This window comes from Macrosteles quadrilineatus, unplaced genomic scaffold (assembly GCF_028750875.1).
Source record: "Macrosteles quadrilineatus isolate MER2022 unplaced genomic scaffold, UCM_ALF_1.0 Scaffold_5__1_contigs__length_97177068, whole genome shotgun sequence".
NCBI lineage: Eukaryota > Metazoa > Arthropoda > Insecta > Hemiptera > Cicadellidae > Macrosteles > Macrosteles quadrilineatus.
Window position 1 is genome coordinate 63,036,771 of NW_026542598.1, and position 16,489 is coordinate 63,053,259.

Below are 16,489 nucleotides of genomic sequence, written 5' to 3' on the forward strand. Positions count from 1 at the left end.
GAGGAGTTTGCGTATTACGAAATGCATAAGAGTCGGCGTATAAGAGCTTCGCTCGCTCCGCTCAATTAAATTCAATTTACCTTTGCCTTTGGTTCATAGAGTCCATGGGCACTACATCTACAAAATTTAACGGTCATATCTTGTCTCGTCTAACTATCTCAGTTCAAAAGCGATTTGAGCAGGCAACTCATAAGTGTTATAGGGTCAATCCACCGCTAATTGACAGGTAAGAGGGTATTTTATGAACAAGAAAGACTCTAGAAAGAATTTAAAAACAGGATTTTGGTAAAAATAAATCAATATTTATCCTTTGAAAATTAGTTCAAAGCATAATACTGATTTTTGTTTGCCAAATATTTCAGTGTAGAAATTTCTAATAAATGAATTAAACAAAAATAAAAAATGGTTCTATCTGTCTAGCAAGCCTGAAGTTCTATTAGGAATATGGGAGGAAACAGTAAAATACAAATATTACAAAAGTATTTAATAACATTTCATAAAGTATAAAAAGGTTACCTACTACCTACAAAATACAATAAATTAGGAACAAATACACATCACAACTATCTAAGATTGTTGAATACAGTTTGGTGGTAATAAGCTATCTGTTAAAACTAATGATAAAATTTAACAACTACGAGGAACACTCGTACATAGGCACAGCTTTGCCCGAAGTAACCAACTCATTCTTCGGGCATAAGAATATCCTGGAAATAAATGACAGGTGATTAAATGTACATTGGCAAAACAGGAGTTAAATTTAAAATGTAAATTAGCTTGGATTAGAATGTTAGAAACAATTAACTCTTGCTGAAAAAATCTGTATGAATGCAAACTTTATATGTAGCCTACCAGTTATAAAACTTAAGTCAAACCAGTAAGGACCGGACCTCAAAATACAGAACAACCTCATTAAGTTGAACCAGTCAGGATCAAACCTTAACCAGTACAACCTCGTTGAATCAACCAGTCCGGTCTGGGACTGGAGATCCGTTACAAATGGATAGCAGCTAGCTCACGTCAGAAAAAGTCCAGCTAGGCCATAGTAGATAGGCCCTACGCACAGAAAACACATTATTCTATCAATCGGTAGATTTTTTCACGTTTATACAAGAGTTGTGTTTTGGACAAACAGGTTGTGGGTTTTCTGTGTGTAGGGCTTACTTTAACTTTTTATAAGGTAAGCTATCTGCTTTTTCCGAGGCTTGGTAACTACGTTTTGTAACTTGTATGTTTTTTGGGCCGGGTTGTTGGTACAACCCCCACAAGCCCTTGGAGGACCGGGCTCGAGTTGCCGGCCTTTCGTCTACCTCATAAGTTCCATTCCAAGTCAACCTAAGAGGTGTTTCCCACCCTGCACTACATGGAAGTAAATTGTACAGAAAGTTTCAAATATTTAGGAGTAACTGTAAAAAGTTAAAAATTAAAATACCAAGAGATACTAAGTTATCAAATGCCAATAAGTGTTTGGGAGCCTACAAGAAGTTAATCTCATATTTACAGTTGTATAAGACAATAATTCAATTCAACCTATTCTGTTATGTGGAAACAGGACATGGGTATTGTCCAAAAAAAAATAATAAAATCTCATGGTTTTTGAAAATAGTTTTTGAAAGTCCTAAGAAAAATATATGGACCAGTGCAAGAGGGAGAAATGTTGCGGATAAGGAATAATAGAGAGCTAAGATCACTCACTATACACCGACCCTGATTTTGTTGCAATGGTTAAAGGAAGAAGGTAAGTTAGATAGGGCATGTGCTAAGAAGAGAGAAATGAACAAGACTGTATGAAGTTTGAAGAGCCACACCTGGAGGTAAACATCCATTGGGAAGGCCGAAATTGAGATGAACTGACCAAGTATTGAACAAAATCAGGACGATAGGTGCATACATCAACTTGGCAGAAGACAGAGAAGGGTGGAAGAGGCTGGTACAGGTAAGTTATCTGCTATTCATTTGTTCTATGAATAAATATTTTCAACACCTCTAACCCAGCCAGTTTTGGCTGAATGGCAGAGGTTGATCTGATTAACCGAAAAAATCCCAAGCAAGACTTATTAAAAAAGACTCTGACTTACGTTTGTTTGTGGTCGAGACTATCTATCCTAACATGTTTGACATGAAGTGTTGCCAGTTGGAAGCGCCAGGTGAGGATGTTGAACGTCGTGTAATGTCTCCACCTCAACATCGCACTCTTCACTGGCCCCACGTTGGTCCCAGCCACCACTTGTCTGTGATGGCTGCCTGGTTTGTAATACTGCTCCCTGTAAACACTCACCAACTTTAATCACAGTTTCTTCCCAAAGCTGTTTGTTAAAGATGTAATTTTGATGTTTTAGGGTAAATCATTTGTTCATCATGCTTAAAAGATGTAGGTTACATGTAGGTTCATGTAGGTTACAATGTTCAAGTGATTCAAATCCCCTTAAGTGATTCATAACAGTCAGATAGTGATTCTACTAAACATGTTGTTCATGCTACCGTAGGACCGTAGGGAAATTTCATAATTTTACTGCTATGAGCAACCCTGAAGTGTCAACTACCTGTTTTCCCTGGCTTCTGGAACATTACAACACTCTTGTTTGTTTGCTGGACAAATCAATTTTGGAGATTTAAAATTGAAACACTGTTTTGGTATAATATGTAGGTTAGGTATTTAAACAACCTTTAGACTTTCCTATACCAGGCTTAAGAAGTGAATTATTGGCCAGCAAGACACCAAAAAACTTTTGATTGGTCAACATTATTTTTCTAATTTTTAATCTATCTGTTGAATGTGGAGGACCCTAACCAACACATATCATACAAAGACCCTGTCAGACCAGATCATAAAAGACACCAGAACAAGAGGTGTTGACTAAGAGAGAGAAACACTCACACCTGGTTTTGTACGATTACAGACATTACAAGACATCACACTTACTTGTACAAGCTGATTGCTGGAGTTTTATTGGTAGTTCCGATGATTTCAATCTCGAATGCTCCGATCTCACCGCCATGTTCCAAACTGGCGGATGAGTTAGAGATGACAGTTGTGACTCGGTATAATGATCCTGGAAAAGCGCAGTATTAGTTTATATGGTGTTAACATGACAATATGTGAGGTAATGTGTGGAATGGTTCCAAAAATGTACTTAGATAATGTCAAGTAGCCTTAACTACTGCCTGAAAATAAATAGATTACTCACTGCAGTAAGGCCACTCCGCTCCAGTGATGGTGTACAGCCTGACCAAGCTACGGTCGGTTTTCTGCCAGTCTTGTAGAAAGGACGTGTGGACAGACTGGACGGACGTTAGGCCAAAGTGGGCACACACCTTGCCGTCTTTCTAAACACACATACACAACACAAACTTGAGTTAATGCCAAATACAATGCAAGTAGCAATCTAGGTATTGGTAAAAAGCCAGAATTTGTTTGATTTTGTTTTTGGGAGGTTTAGCAGGCATACTTGTACTACAGGTGAATCTTAAAAGGAAACACATTCATATATTTCGCTCACCTTGTATGGATCACACTCAAAGCACTCCCCAGCCAAGAACTTATCGTAGCTCTCGCACTCGACTGCCAGGAAGTTGCACTCAGTGTTAACAGACTCTATGAAATACTCGTGACTCCTCATGTGATCACAGCCCAGGAATGTTCGCACACCTGTCAATAAGTGGGAAAATGTAGAAAATGCACTTTGTGGAAGTGCGGTGGATGAAGAAGCATAAGAGAATCTCTAAGATCAGTATACTATACACACCAACCGCATTACCCTATATTAAACCGACAGAAATTATTATACAAGATTTGTGCATACAATGAAACAAATTTGTTGGAAGTGTTCTTCAGAACTAAAACTGTAGGTAATCAAATTTAAGTCTCTTTGCGAGTTTTTGCGTTTTAGCCAAATGATCACTATTAAGTTTCTATCTCTACTTAATGGATATTTTAAAATTATGAGTGTTAAACATTTTTGCAACAAATATCATCAGTCAAACTAAAATAAGCCGTTTAAAATAATTTTAATGTTTTTTGTTTAATCAGCAAAGTTTTACCCATGTACTGACTTCAGAAAATTATCTCTCTGTCTGTCTGCCTCATCCTTAAAGCTGGGTTTTCCTAGGCGCGGAAGCGGAGAGCGGAGAGAGGAACGCAGAGAGCAGAAAAGAGATTAACATGGTGTTCCGATGTAACATGTGTACTTCTAGGAAAACAGTAACATTAAATTACCTAAGACAAGTGGAGTCCGCTCTCTGCGTTCCTCTCTCCGCTCTCCACTTCCACGGCTAGGAAAACCCAGCTTTAATTGTAAGCCTAATCAAAAAGAGGTCAGCTAGGCCTATATTCATTGTAGTTATGATTGATTCCACAAAACTGTCTGTATTCGACGAAGTTGTATACACAAGTTATTTCATGCTCACTGTGAAAATACTGTATGTTTATGTATTTTGACACCACATAATATGTTGCATATGATAAGAATACAGAATTACTTCATACAAACTTTTTTAGTGTTGTGTTTTATCAAGATCTAAACATACAGAGATTCATCTTTTTTTTAATTTTTAAGCTTTTTAGCAGTAAATAGTATAAAAATTTAATTAAATCTCTAGTATGTATATTTTTATACTCTATTTCAAAGTTTATAAGTTTGCTGTAGGGTAGTTAAAATGCAAAATACTCAATGAAGATATAATCAAGATTGGGAGGGCAAAAGTGTACCTTTAAAGAAGCTGCCTTTCTCTTGGTTGATGTACTTCATGACTCCCTCATTACAGCCGGGCTGGTCCGCCCCACCGTTGGGGTAGAAGTCCAAGTGACCAATGGGCTCCTCCATTCCCAGACCTGGCAACATTACATTCGTCAACCATTTTGACTTTTACAGGAGATATATTGTAGGTTTTCTACATCAACTTTTGTGAGAATTATTTACAGAAACCCTTTTAAAAACAACATAGGATTAATTACCTCCTTGAATGAATGGAGTGGTGTCCGAGTGAATGGTGTCAACAAAGATGGCGTCAGAGGGGTCTAGCCTCACGACAGGGTCTGTGTTACTAAAGTGAGGCTCAGCTGGGTCTAAGCCTGTAACACCAAAAGTTACGGATTAACTCCAGTAAAACTAAAAACAAATAACCAAACATCAACACTTTTTGTCAGGCCTATGCTTGTGTACAACAACAAAATGAGGGAAACCCGTAAAACCACCAACATTTTGTATATTTACAGACTCGCCAGTCTCTTACATTCTCCCTTACGTAACAATCAGGTTTCAAAGAAACAAAATATCAAATTTGAAGCATTTTTACCTGTAATTCTTCCCAATGTTAGACCAAATTTGGTCTTCAGATTGTTGCCCACATAACCAGCGAGATGTGCTCCCAAACTGTGGCCAATTATGTGGCAGAACTCAGGTTTCACACCAACTTGGTCCTGCAAAAGTATAAGCAATTGATTTTTTGTTTTTTTTTTTTTACATTTTATTAGATATAACTTATTGAAAAATCTTGAGTGTATGGTTGAGACATTGAAGTGAGCTTGAACAGGATGTTAACAAATGTAGAGTTTAGCAGTACGTTTTAAATTATGTATAGAATTATGCAGTGCTCGTTTGGTGGTGGACCGGGGTTTCGGTACCTCTCTTACGGAAAAAATAAAAATGTTGGCATAAACAGGCACTAATCACATTAAATAGGTTACAGTTCTGGCGGGCACCTCACTTTTTATAAATAAGTACTGGTATTATGGCAATCTACATTGTTACAAAGTAGACTTGAACCTTATTCCTAGGACAAACAGGCTTTCATATCTTCAAAGAGATAACACTACTTAATATTGCCGCTATTGAATATTAGTATCAGTATATAAAAAATTTGATAGCCAAAATACTGTTAGTATTAAATCAGAGCAATTAATAAAGATTGTGGGTTCATTCGTTCATTGACAAGGGCATTTATTAAAGCATCATAGACCACTGTGTAGTAATAAAAACATACAACTGAAGTTTATCACACATAAGATTTGAAGTAATGTGTGGTTCTTATCAATTCTAAGACAATGAACCATCAAGATCATCAATGCTGTGAGATCAAGATCATCAGTTCAAGGGAACATTCAGCGATAATAAGTTATCGTTAAGTCAAGTCAACTTCATAGATTATCATCATTTACAAAAAAAATTGGGTTGATAATGATTCTTCTCCTAGGAATCCAACAGGAAAAAGCACACACATCTATGGTTTATATTTGCTTAATTAAAGTATGATTAAAGCACCACAGCCCATTTATCGGCTGTGTTTCTAGGCTTTAGTAAAGAATACAAAACAGTTTTTTATAATCTTTGAGTATACAACTCAAGTGAACAAACGTAGCAAGTCTTAGGGTGGTAAAGGGTGTAATATGGAACAGTTTTGTTTCAATTGCCTTGTGCTTATAAAACATATTTGAATGTACTGACTCTCACCACCTTTCGCTCTGATGGTCTGTGTTAAAGCTTAAATCAACAAAATCCTCAGGTAAATCCTGTAGTGATTTGATGGTTACTGATGAAGGGTGTATGTACAGATTAGTGAGAGATTTTAAAATTTCTCAGGATGGGTTTAAAATTAAAATAACATAAATAGTTTGTAGTGCAGAACTTTGGCAGTTTCAGATTACTATAAAAGGTCTTCTGAAAATAGCTGATATTGCGAGACTAGTAAAAATATTGTCGAAAGAAAATCGTTGGCTGGTGGGCCATTACAGTGCTTACTCTTAATTCTCTTAAAAATTAAATGCTTCCAAGTTCAATCCAGTGCAATCAAAGTCTGACTATCACTCCCATGTCTGCCAAATGCAATGAAATCCTGATTTGACATCCTGACTTTTTAAACATTACAGTTTTAAGCAGTCTTCAAGAAACATTTTATATCGAAAGGCCGAAAAGGCGAACACACAGCTGGTATTCGTCTCTTGGAAGACAAACCATGCTTGTTAAATGGGTCAACAAACACCACGTCTGTGTGAAGAAATTGCTCGGTGGGCAAATCAGCAGATGTTCTCTCTCCTATAGTTGCAAAGGAAAAGGCCTGAGATAACGTGTGTTGACAGCCTCAATCGGACAACTGATGTGTGTTGGCATTTAGCTGTGGCCGAATTATTGAAAGTGCCGGACCGTTCGATATTGGGTTAAATCAGACTTTTACTGTATATTTGCCTGGTTAACACCCAACTTAACAAGCTTTATATAGTTTATACTGTGTCACATACCGACATGGCCTTGATGAGTAGTGCAGTGATGGTGCCGACCAGTCTAATGTTAGCCACAGCCTGGGTATAGGGAGGCTCAGACCCAGAGCCCCAGTCTACCACCACCACATTGGCATCATACCTGGAGAGTAGCTCTGACGTCAACCTCTGTAAACATACAACAGTCACATACAGACATGAGTAGTGCAGTTATGAATACATCATTGGAGTAGAAAGATCTCTGAAGTCCTATAGCCAAAATCCTATTTGGCCCCTATGGAAAAAAAACTGTTTAAAATGTCTTAACTTGAGATTATACAATTTTTCCTGCGTTGTAGCTTGGTAAATAGATTGTATAACTATTTGATAACTTATTGGTGGCTTATTTCATGTATTTAATATAAATATTTATTTTTTTAGGAAACCAAACAAAATATTCTTTATCTGACCAGGCAAAGTGAAATTAATTTTCTTTCCTATATAATTTTTTTTTTTTTTTTCAGGCCTATGGGTCCTGTAATCCTAACTTTGTAAGGTAGTCAAGTAAAAAAGTTCTGGCTTAGTACTTATAATGGTAGAGTTAAGAAATAAAATAGTTTGAAAGGAGAAAAATGCCTAATGATGAAAAAGTTAAAAGCCAGATAATTTACAAGCGAACCAGAATGTTAGCGAAAAAATATTGTTTATTTATTAGACAAATGAACCATTAAATGTATTCCGGTACCGAACATTTTTCCAAATTCCAACACAATGACAAAAGGAAAAATTAACATGGAATTGATTAGCATGGAATTGACTAATGTTAACCTAGAAATCAAATCTGCAGTTTGTGACGGATACTTTCTAACCCTTGATTCAATTTACATCGCTTAGTATATAAAAAAAAACTATAATCCTAAGTTTAATGACAATACCCTATAAAGTTATGTATGTCAAGGACTTCTGAAGTATTACACTAAAATTCCAAAACTGACAAAAGCTGGTTTTTGTAACAATGTGTATTGAAACTATCAAAGACGGGCATTCCCCTTTATCCAATAGAAATACGTTAGATTCAATATTTTTTTTTAACTTATTTTTTCATGAGAAACTTCCATTTATGCAGATTATCTGGACAACTCAAATAATTTGCAGGAGTTTTGAGATTTTGTCACAAAATCTCATATTGTGTCCTCGCATAGTACTTTTCCAGAAAATAAAGCTCTAGTGAAATTCATTTCAACACACTGTGAAACTCACTCTTATCCACGATTGGTCGCCACCCTCCAGAAACCCATGAGCAATAAAGTACACACGCTGAGTTGGGATGAGGTACGACTGGTAGATGGTGGTGGGGGCCGAGTACGAGAGGTGTTGACATTGCTTGGGGTTCTTGCGAGTGTACAGACAGTAGTGCGGGTTCACCTTCTCAGGGGGTTGGGGGAAGTTGGACACCGGGCGGTTGACATCTGTCCACGGATACGTCTTGGAGTAGCAACCCAGTCCGGGGAAACACTGTTCTTGCAGTTCTGCAGAAATGGACAATGTTAGAGTGTTGCAAAATTTCAAACATCCAAAAGTACACACCAATATTAATGCAGATAACCGTACATCATGCAAACAAAATTTTGAAACTATATCATATATTTTGCAGCACCTTAAATAATTGTCACCAAGCACACCTGACAATTTATCATCCTAGAATGGTTTTGCACACAAGGAATTGATAACTGAGTGTGTGGGTCAGTTTTAGTTCGTTATTTAGATGTATAAATAATATATGAATGAGTCAAAAAGTATACAATATCTTATTTCGTTAAGTATAGGTGGGAAGGGAAGTAGATTTTTCAACACTTAGACTACAAAACAGAGTGGCACTTCGTGAGTTTGAAGTACTGTACCTAGATTAAAAAGAGAATTATGCTTTAATTGCTTAATCTATCAGCAGCTGAATGGCAGACATGTATAAAAAGAAAAGGACAATAATTAAGACTATTGATAACCTTCTGTTGACACATAAGACATTGGCCTTTCCCTCCACTTACCATGACCAAGTTAATGGAACACAGCCAAATTCCAAGAATATGATAACTTTCAAGCTACAAACTGAATTTCCCAGTTTGTTAGCAATAAAATGTTTTTTGTACGGACATATGCGCTATTGTTATTAAAATATTTTCTTAAACTGAAACCATGCACAATATTAATATTGCAATTTGCTTTCTTAATACTCAAGATGGTAACAGGTACTTATTTTAATATTTATTTTCCGTCTTGTGTATGCATTAGGCCTAAAGTTTGGATGTGATGTAATATATTTGTAAAGGTTTATTCATTGCATAATTTTGTTTAGTTTTGCTTAATATGTGAAACTGTCTTCTAATTAGCCTATGTCTTTATTAGCATTGAGCCTATGTTGATACAATTACACAGATAAAATTACAGACATCTCCCAACACTAGTTGTTATATTATTTGCAATCATATTTGAATTATTTAAAAGATGTACATTGTCTATCAATTTCAACCTGTTCACAGATTATTATCACACCCAAACGGATACTGTATACTGCTGTGAGACTTAAATAGTAAATTTATATTGCAGTTTTTTGTTCATGTGTTCATGTTGTCTAAAGTGCCATCTTAAATTTACCCTAACATATCATTTTTAATCCAGTAGGAGTAGATTCTACCCTCTCAATGGTTATAGACAGAAGGATAAGCTAAACTCAACAAATAGACTGGTGATACGTGGCAACACTGCATAGTTGGCAACAGCCATGACAGCAGACATTTTGTAAACTCTACCACTCTCTCTACTCTTGACAAAGTGTAAACTCAACAAATGTATAAAATTTAGTAATGTTACAATACTATACAATAGTGAACATTGCTCACTCTGACATCATAGGTGACTTTAGTGACCTCTTCTATTGATTACACTAAAATTCTTCAGATAAAGTGTGAAAACAACATCTGCTGACGTCATCGTTGCAAGTGAAGCGTAACTAGAGATAATTATTTTATTTTTACTACGCGGTAACCTAATTTTTCACACCAATTTAGAATTAGTTTATTTTCCTGAGAAATATCTGGGGCTTCTGCTAAAAGCGGTTTTACTAACACAATGTACTGTAGATAATGCACTTTCTAGGTAAACTACTAGACCTACAGTGATGTGGTTGTGGTTTAGATCAAAATTTGTCCCACAGTTGTTTAAAATTGTTCATTAACAAAATTTACATCTCCCTATATTATTTTGTTATAAACAGTATTTTTATTACATCTAGCTGGTTATTATTCCCCTATCTTTGTAGGTCTTTATAAATCATACTTTGTGACCTACAGATAAAGATGGAAGTTCTTTCGCAGTTTAGCGTCTATCGTAGTTAATATAATAGAAATTTGGAGAATGCTTGGTAAATAAATAAAAAAAACTTCTTGAAAAATTCTTTCTGAATTAATCCTAGGCTAAACTTGACAACATACAATGGTGCTGTATCTTTAACAGACTTTATGTCAAGAACCCCACAATTTTAGGGTATGTGCTTCAATAATTTGACATCATATTCATTTAACTTAAACTTAAACACTAACATTTTCTTTACTTAATCAAAGATTTACAGTTGCCTGTTTCCCTCACAAAATAAAGATTTGGTTTCCTCTAAATAGATGACATCCCAATCAATGGACTTAAAATTGCATATAATTCTGCTAGACTGTTTATACTTAGTGGTAAACAGTAACAATAGTAATTCTGACAAGGCATTGTTTAGCAACATTTCAAAAACAGAAAGAACGACATTAGAAAAAAGTTACTAATCAATCTTGATCTTTCCATGGGTTTAAATTTTATTTAAATATAGTGCAACTTTAAAATGCCTACTTGAATAATTAAATTTATTTACTCCCTAAGGTAAAAAATATAGAATACCATCATTAAAGTCTTTTAGAAAGTAAAACTGGCCTGAGTTGTCAACTAGAGTGACCAGTTAAAAGAGATGACTTATAATTAAATTTAGAGAAAGTATTAATTTAACATTTTATCTGCCTGCTGCAACATCCACGGGAAAATTTGGTTAAATAAGGCACAAAATACACATTGAGGAAAACTTCTATACTTTAGTTAGTGAGATTACCACAAACAAAGTTGTAAGTACTTGAAGTAGGAAAGTAGTTCTGTTTCCTGTTGACAACAAAATCTAAGTGATTGTTGGTTTTTTTAATCTTTTTTTTACAAATAGGCTGTATCTTATCTAGATGTGTTCGCGCACACTCTTTATTTGAAGCGGAAGTTGAATGAACTATTTATAACCCAAGAATTGAAAGTAATTATCAACTGCTCAATTTACTTTGGGTGATTTGAAATTAATTGTATTTGTAAAGCTTTTAATACAGTACTGTAAAGATGAAAATATTAGACTATAATGATACAAAATTAGCATTACCTTCGCCATTTTCCACCTGTTTCAGTTTGTTGTTATCCACGTCCAAACTCACACTTGTATCATTGGGTAGGTTGGTGTTAGCAAGGTATAAGATGGTTTGCAGCAGCACAGCATTCGTTCCATTCAACATTTTTCACACTAATATAATTCTGTAAAAAAAATTGAAATAAGTAAATAACCTAAAAACTGATCACTATCAATGACAAACCAAAACAATAAAGTGACAAGTTGACAAACTACAGAGTCTCACAACCACATCAGAGAAACTATGTGTTCAATGATCTTGCAGCTTGTCTATCAGTCAACATTCTATTTGTTTTCCCACCCAGCATTTGAAGTCAATAAGATAATTTTATGAATATAAAAACATGTCGGCATAAGTAAACAAGGAACTATAATCTAATGCAAGAATATAAGAAAATTTTAAAGTTTGATTTGTTGCAAAAAAAATTTAAATAAATACTAAATCCCAAAATTAAAATAGTTTAACACAAAATAAATAAAATAATTCATAGAACATTTATTTAAGCTAACCTTGTTTTAAGAAATAAAAAACCATGTGCTCAAAGTTTAACAAAGTTGAAATTCCACAAAAGATAAAGTTACTCAATGGAATACTACTCAATAATGCTTCAATATGCTGAAGGCAGCTCTAATAAATGGAATATGTGTAGCGTATCAAAACAAACATTTTTCCCAGATAGTAATTTACGTACAAAAATGGCGCATTTCCTTTACGAGTTGTGAACTTTAACACAGTCCAAAGTCTTTACACTGTTATAAAAATACTCAGATAATTTTAAGAAGAGTTCTTAGAATAGAATGTGCGAAGATACGGAGGACTTTATCCCGAATTTATCTAATTTTTACAAATTTTTTTTTACTGATTAGGTTATTGTGGCATTTACCAATCAAAATTTTATGTGGATTTACCGACAAAGAACTTTATATTGGTGTCCTATAAATAAAACAAAATATTTCTTTATCGTTTTCATTACATACAACCTTGATCAAAATTATACATCAGCTTTTTTTATTAAGTAGTTATAAGCTAAATATAATATACAGCTAATATGTACCTAATATCCAATATGTAGCTACAATTTCTTAATTTTGTTGGTTGACTAGTTTCAATTTATTTTGTAAAGGGTGCTAGTGTCGACTTTTAACAAATGTCTCTACAAGGAAATAAGATAGCCTACTACCAATCTACCATAGTAAGACCTAGATCCAGAACCACTGCATGCACTTTTCCGATTAGCCAAATCAACCACATTTGTCCTTTCTGAGTCTCTAAGACAATCAAATCAGGTCAATCAAATTAAAATGCCTTTTTTCTGGAGTGCTTCTCGGTACAAAACTGGTTTGTAGATTAGCTTATGTCAGTAATTCTAAATTATATACAAGTTAACAATGGAAAGAAGTCATTTCATTCATTCATTTCACTTCATTCATTACTAAACAAATTGTCTATAGGTATCACTGTAATTTTTGTTGTCTTATTATAGGCCTAAACAAAAATTACAGGGATGCCTTGAAAAACATTTTCATATTTTCCTTGAACATGCTGAGGCTGTAAGGCTTATAAACAATAGTTTAATAAATGTCAAGTCTTGTTTTGTATTTACCTTGAGACGATAAAGGCACAAGATTATCATTATCAATTGAGATGGGGACGCCATCTAGGTGTGTATTTTAACCCAAGTATGAGTGAAGGATGAGTGTATAATGAGGTGAGATGATCTGTGTAGCTTTGTTGCTGACTAGGCCCATGATCAGTTGTTTCATTAGCCAGGATAATTTATTCAAATCCCAATGATCAGGGACAACTGGGTACAGTTTCAAACCATCAAAAAGCAACTGACTTTTCTCTTCTTTTAAGGATCGATGTGGCAACCTTTTGATTAAAAAGCAAGCAATATAACCAACCTAAGCTAAGCAGCCAGTCATCTATTCTAAGATGCATGTTGGTTTGCCACTTTATAAGTTAAGCTATTTTCGGTACTTTGGTATTATACGGAGGCCACCCTTATACGGAGGTGCGCTGTGGTGGTTATGTTAGGTTGGGTTTTCATAAATTGAAAGTATGACTCATCTGGTACGGTATCGTTTGATTCATAACAAAATGAGAAAAGTCCTACAAACATATTTATGATAACCCAACCTAACATAGCCGCCGCAGCGCACTGTAAAATATGTGGCCTCCGTATAATACCAAAGTGCCCATCTTCAAACCTTATGTTAACTTGTTTAGCCTATACTAAAAGCTATGCTACTGTATTCTTATTCATCTAACTTTAACTTAAGTTATGTAGGGTAGGCCCTAGTCAAGTCATAAGTTAACTAAGTTTAAACCCTACATACCTTACTAATCATGTGTAGGAAAGATAAGTACAAAATAGGTGGATTGAATCTAGTCACAGGAATCTGGCTGAAGGAAGCAAATATTAAGGTTAGGATTATCTTTTAGCGAATTTCCCATATAGGGAATAAGCTATTACCGCAGGTCTAATGGTAAGACCTGGACCCGGGGCCGATTTACTTTTTCCTTTTGAGGTCCCTAGATGCCAAAAGCACCATCCGTTCCAATTCATATAGCCTATCTATTATATTATTAAAGTGCTATGATCAAATTTTATGTAAACGGTTAAGGCCATTTACCAAATAAAAATATAGGCATATTGCACATCAAAATGAAGCTTAGAGTGTGTAGGCTATATTTGCCGAAAATTATTGGTTTGAACAAATGTCTTATGCGTTCAGCACCACTTAAATATCTTACACATAACCAGGTACACTTTAATGAATGTCTAGGTCACATTTCCTTCCCGTTGCAAAGCACGGTTATTGCAGCTCGTATATATTTATATACCTATATATATATATGTGTCCGTTAGCACGATAACTCGAACAATACCCCCGCTGCAGCAAACCAGCAGACTAAGCGATTTTCAACTTGTCTGATTACATTTTGACTATTTCCTTAAATAAGACATATTTATTCCCAATAATAACATTAGATTTAACGAGTGCTTAGGTTTGGTTCTACGGGGATGGTAAAAAGTGTTTTTTGACCATACGTCAATAGTATAGGATGAAATAACTATAGATAAATTTGCTAATAATTGTTTAGCCTATTGACGTTTGGTCAAAAAACACTTTTTACCTTCCCCATAGCAGCAAACCTAAGCACTTGTTAAATCTAATACTATTTAAATTGGGAATAAATATGTCATATACCGGTATGAAAATATTTTAATAAAAATGTAATCAGACAAGTGGAAATTCGCTTAAGATAGTCTGCAGGTTTGCTGCGGCGGGGGTATTTAAAAAATGTTTGTTTGGGTGAAATTTAATTACTGAATTTATAATAGCCTATAAGTCCAAAAGTTGCTAGTTAACCTAACCTAAACAATCATGATGTGTGAGTAAATGTGGGGCGTAAACTAAAGTAACTTACAGCCTCGATTAAATTAGGAGCTTGCTTTGGCTTCATTTCAGAGCAGGTAATGTATTGCATAGGGATGGATTCAATGTCAATGATAAGTAGGCGTAACTAAAATGTAATTAACTTATAACTTATAAACTTTATTTTTGTCTGTATTTTAACTTTTAATTGTAAACAAACAATTTATGTCGGGACTAAGACAAAAATGCACTTTAGTGAATTGAGTTGATTTATAGTAAACGATTTTGGTATCAGTGGTATGATAAATGAGATGTAGCTGTAGATCTAGCCTATTGATAAGAATTAACTTGCCGACTTGTTTAGATTATTGTTTGTCAATCTAACTTACTGTGAAAAGGTCTACAAAGTCATAATAACAGCAATCTACAACTCAATTACTCAACCAATTGTGGCAGTACCTGTTTTGTATTCTAATGAAGTTACACTTACGTATGATAGAATCCTCAGTATCTGGCTTATTTTCTCGACGCACAATACTTAAAACCTTAGAACAAAATTAGTTAACAAATTTTAAAATTGAATTCTACAATCACAACCCCCTTTGACCCAAGTTCCTGCACCTGGTAGCAAACACTTAAACCAAATGATTGGCTCCTAACCAAGCATGTTATTAAATAACCAATGAGAATGCGTATTTTAGTCACCTGATAAACAAGCGTGCAACCTTACGCAATAATTAAAATTCACTTATTAAGTTTTATACTACTGAGAAAGTGTATGTATTTGATCAAATTATCACTTTTACATTTGTATTAAAATAAATTATTCATGTGCGATTTAAAACCTATATTCTTAATTTTTTCATGAATTTACAACAACTTAAGATAAAACAAACACCTTGACTGATGACAAATGATTACCGTATTTAGAAGGTTGCGAATTCCTCGAATGAGTAAATAGCATTGATTTAATATATTGAATAGTAATATCATGCATCAGGCATCCTAGGTACATGGCGCTACATGAGGTTCATACAAACGTATTTACAACACACATACAAACAAAAGGAAAACCTTGCAACTTGCAAGGGAAATTATTGCAATTTAAAACCAAACTTAGTGACTATAGAGATTATATGTACATTCCACCATATCCATAAATATGTTCATTTACAAAGTGGTTTTCAAAACAAAGATTGAATTTTGATTTTCTAAATGAAAAGTATTAAAATTCATTTATAACTTTTTAAGGCGATCACGGGTAATAGAAATTAGTTCCCCCGTGATCCTGGGAGATGTTTACGATTTCACAACGATTACGGGTAAGTTCGACCTACTTACTTACATATTTACATATTTGAATTCGGGATCGGTGACCCACAAAGTTGGAATAGATTGTGTCACTAGGGGTGGTTAATTTGGCCTAGGGCCACAAGTAACTA

At 34.6% G+C, this 16,489-nt stretch overlaps 1 protein-coding gene across 3 annotated transcripts; it reads right to left on the minus strand.

Annotated features, from left to right (window-relative positions):
* Window positions 1-528: 528 nt before the first annotated feature.
* On the minus strand, window positions 529-15,668 carry LOC128994278 (pancreatic lipase-related protein 2-like). 3 transcript variants are annotated; one of them, XM_054418695.1, is made up of 12 exons: window positions 15,538-15,668; window positions 11,640-11,788; window positions 8,453-8,721; window positions 7,235-7,381; window positions 5,296-5,419; window positions 4,955-5,071; window positions 4,709-4,831; window positions 3,501-3,649; window positions 3,189-3,327; window positions 2,924-3,053; window positions 2,079-2,264; window positions 529-707 (listed from the first exon to the last, which is right to left on the minus strand). In XM_054418695.1, the coding sequence occupies exons 2-12, from the start codon at window positions 11,767-11,769 to the stop codon at window positions 635-637; spliced, it is 1,587 nt and encodes a 528-aa protein (XP_054274670.1). In that variant the 5' UTR covers window positions 11,770-11,788; window positions 15,538-15,668; the 3' UTR covers window positions 529-634. The 3 variants fall into 3 exon arrangements, with proteins under 3 accessions (XP_054274670.1, XP_054274671.1, XP_054274672.1); XM_054418696.1 differs by having other exon boundaries at window positions 15,507-15,649; XM_054418697.1 differs by lacking the exon at window positions 15,538-15,668 and adding an exon at window positions 12,174-12,240.
* Window positions 15,669-16,489: the final 821 nt, after the last annotated feature.

Coding starts and splice junctions, on each gene's coding strand:
- LOC128994278 (XM_054418695.1), bottom strand. CDS start 11,769: ATGTTGAATGGAACGAATGCTGTGCTGCTGCAAACCATCTTATACCTT. Junction 5,420..7,234: donor TACTCATCAAGGCCATGTCG/GTATGTGACACA, acceptor ATACTTTTGCAG/GACCAAGTTGGTGTGAAACC. Junction 3,650..4,708: donor GAAAGGCAGCTTCTTTAAAG/GTACACTTTTGC, acceptor ACTTATTGACAG/GTGTGCGAACATTCCTGGGC.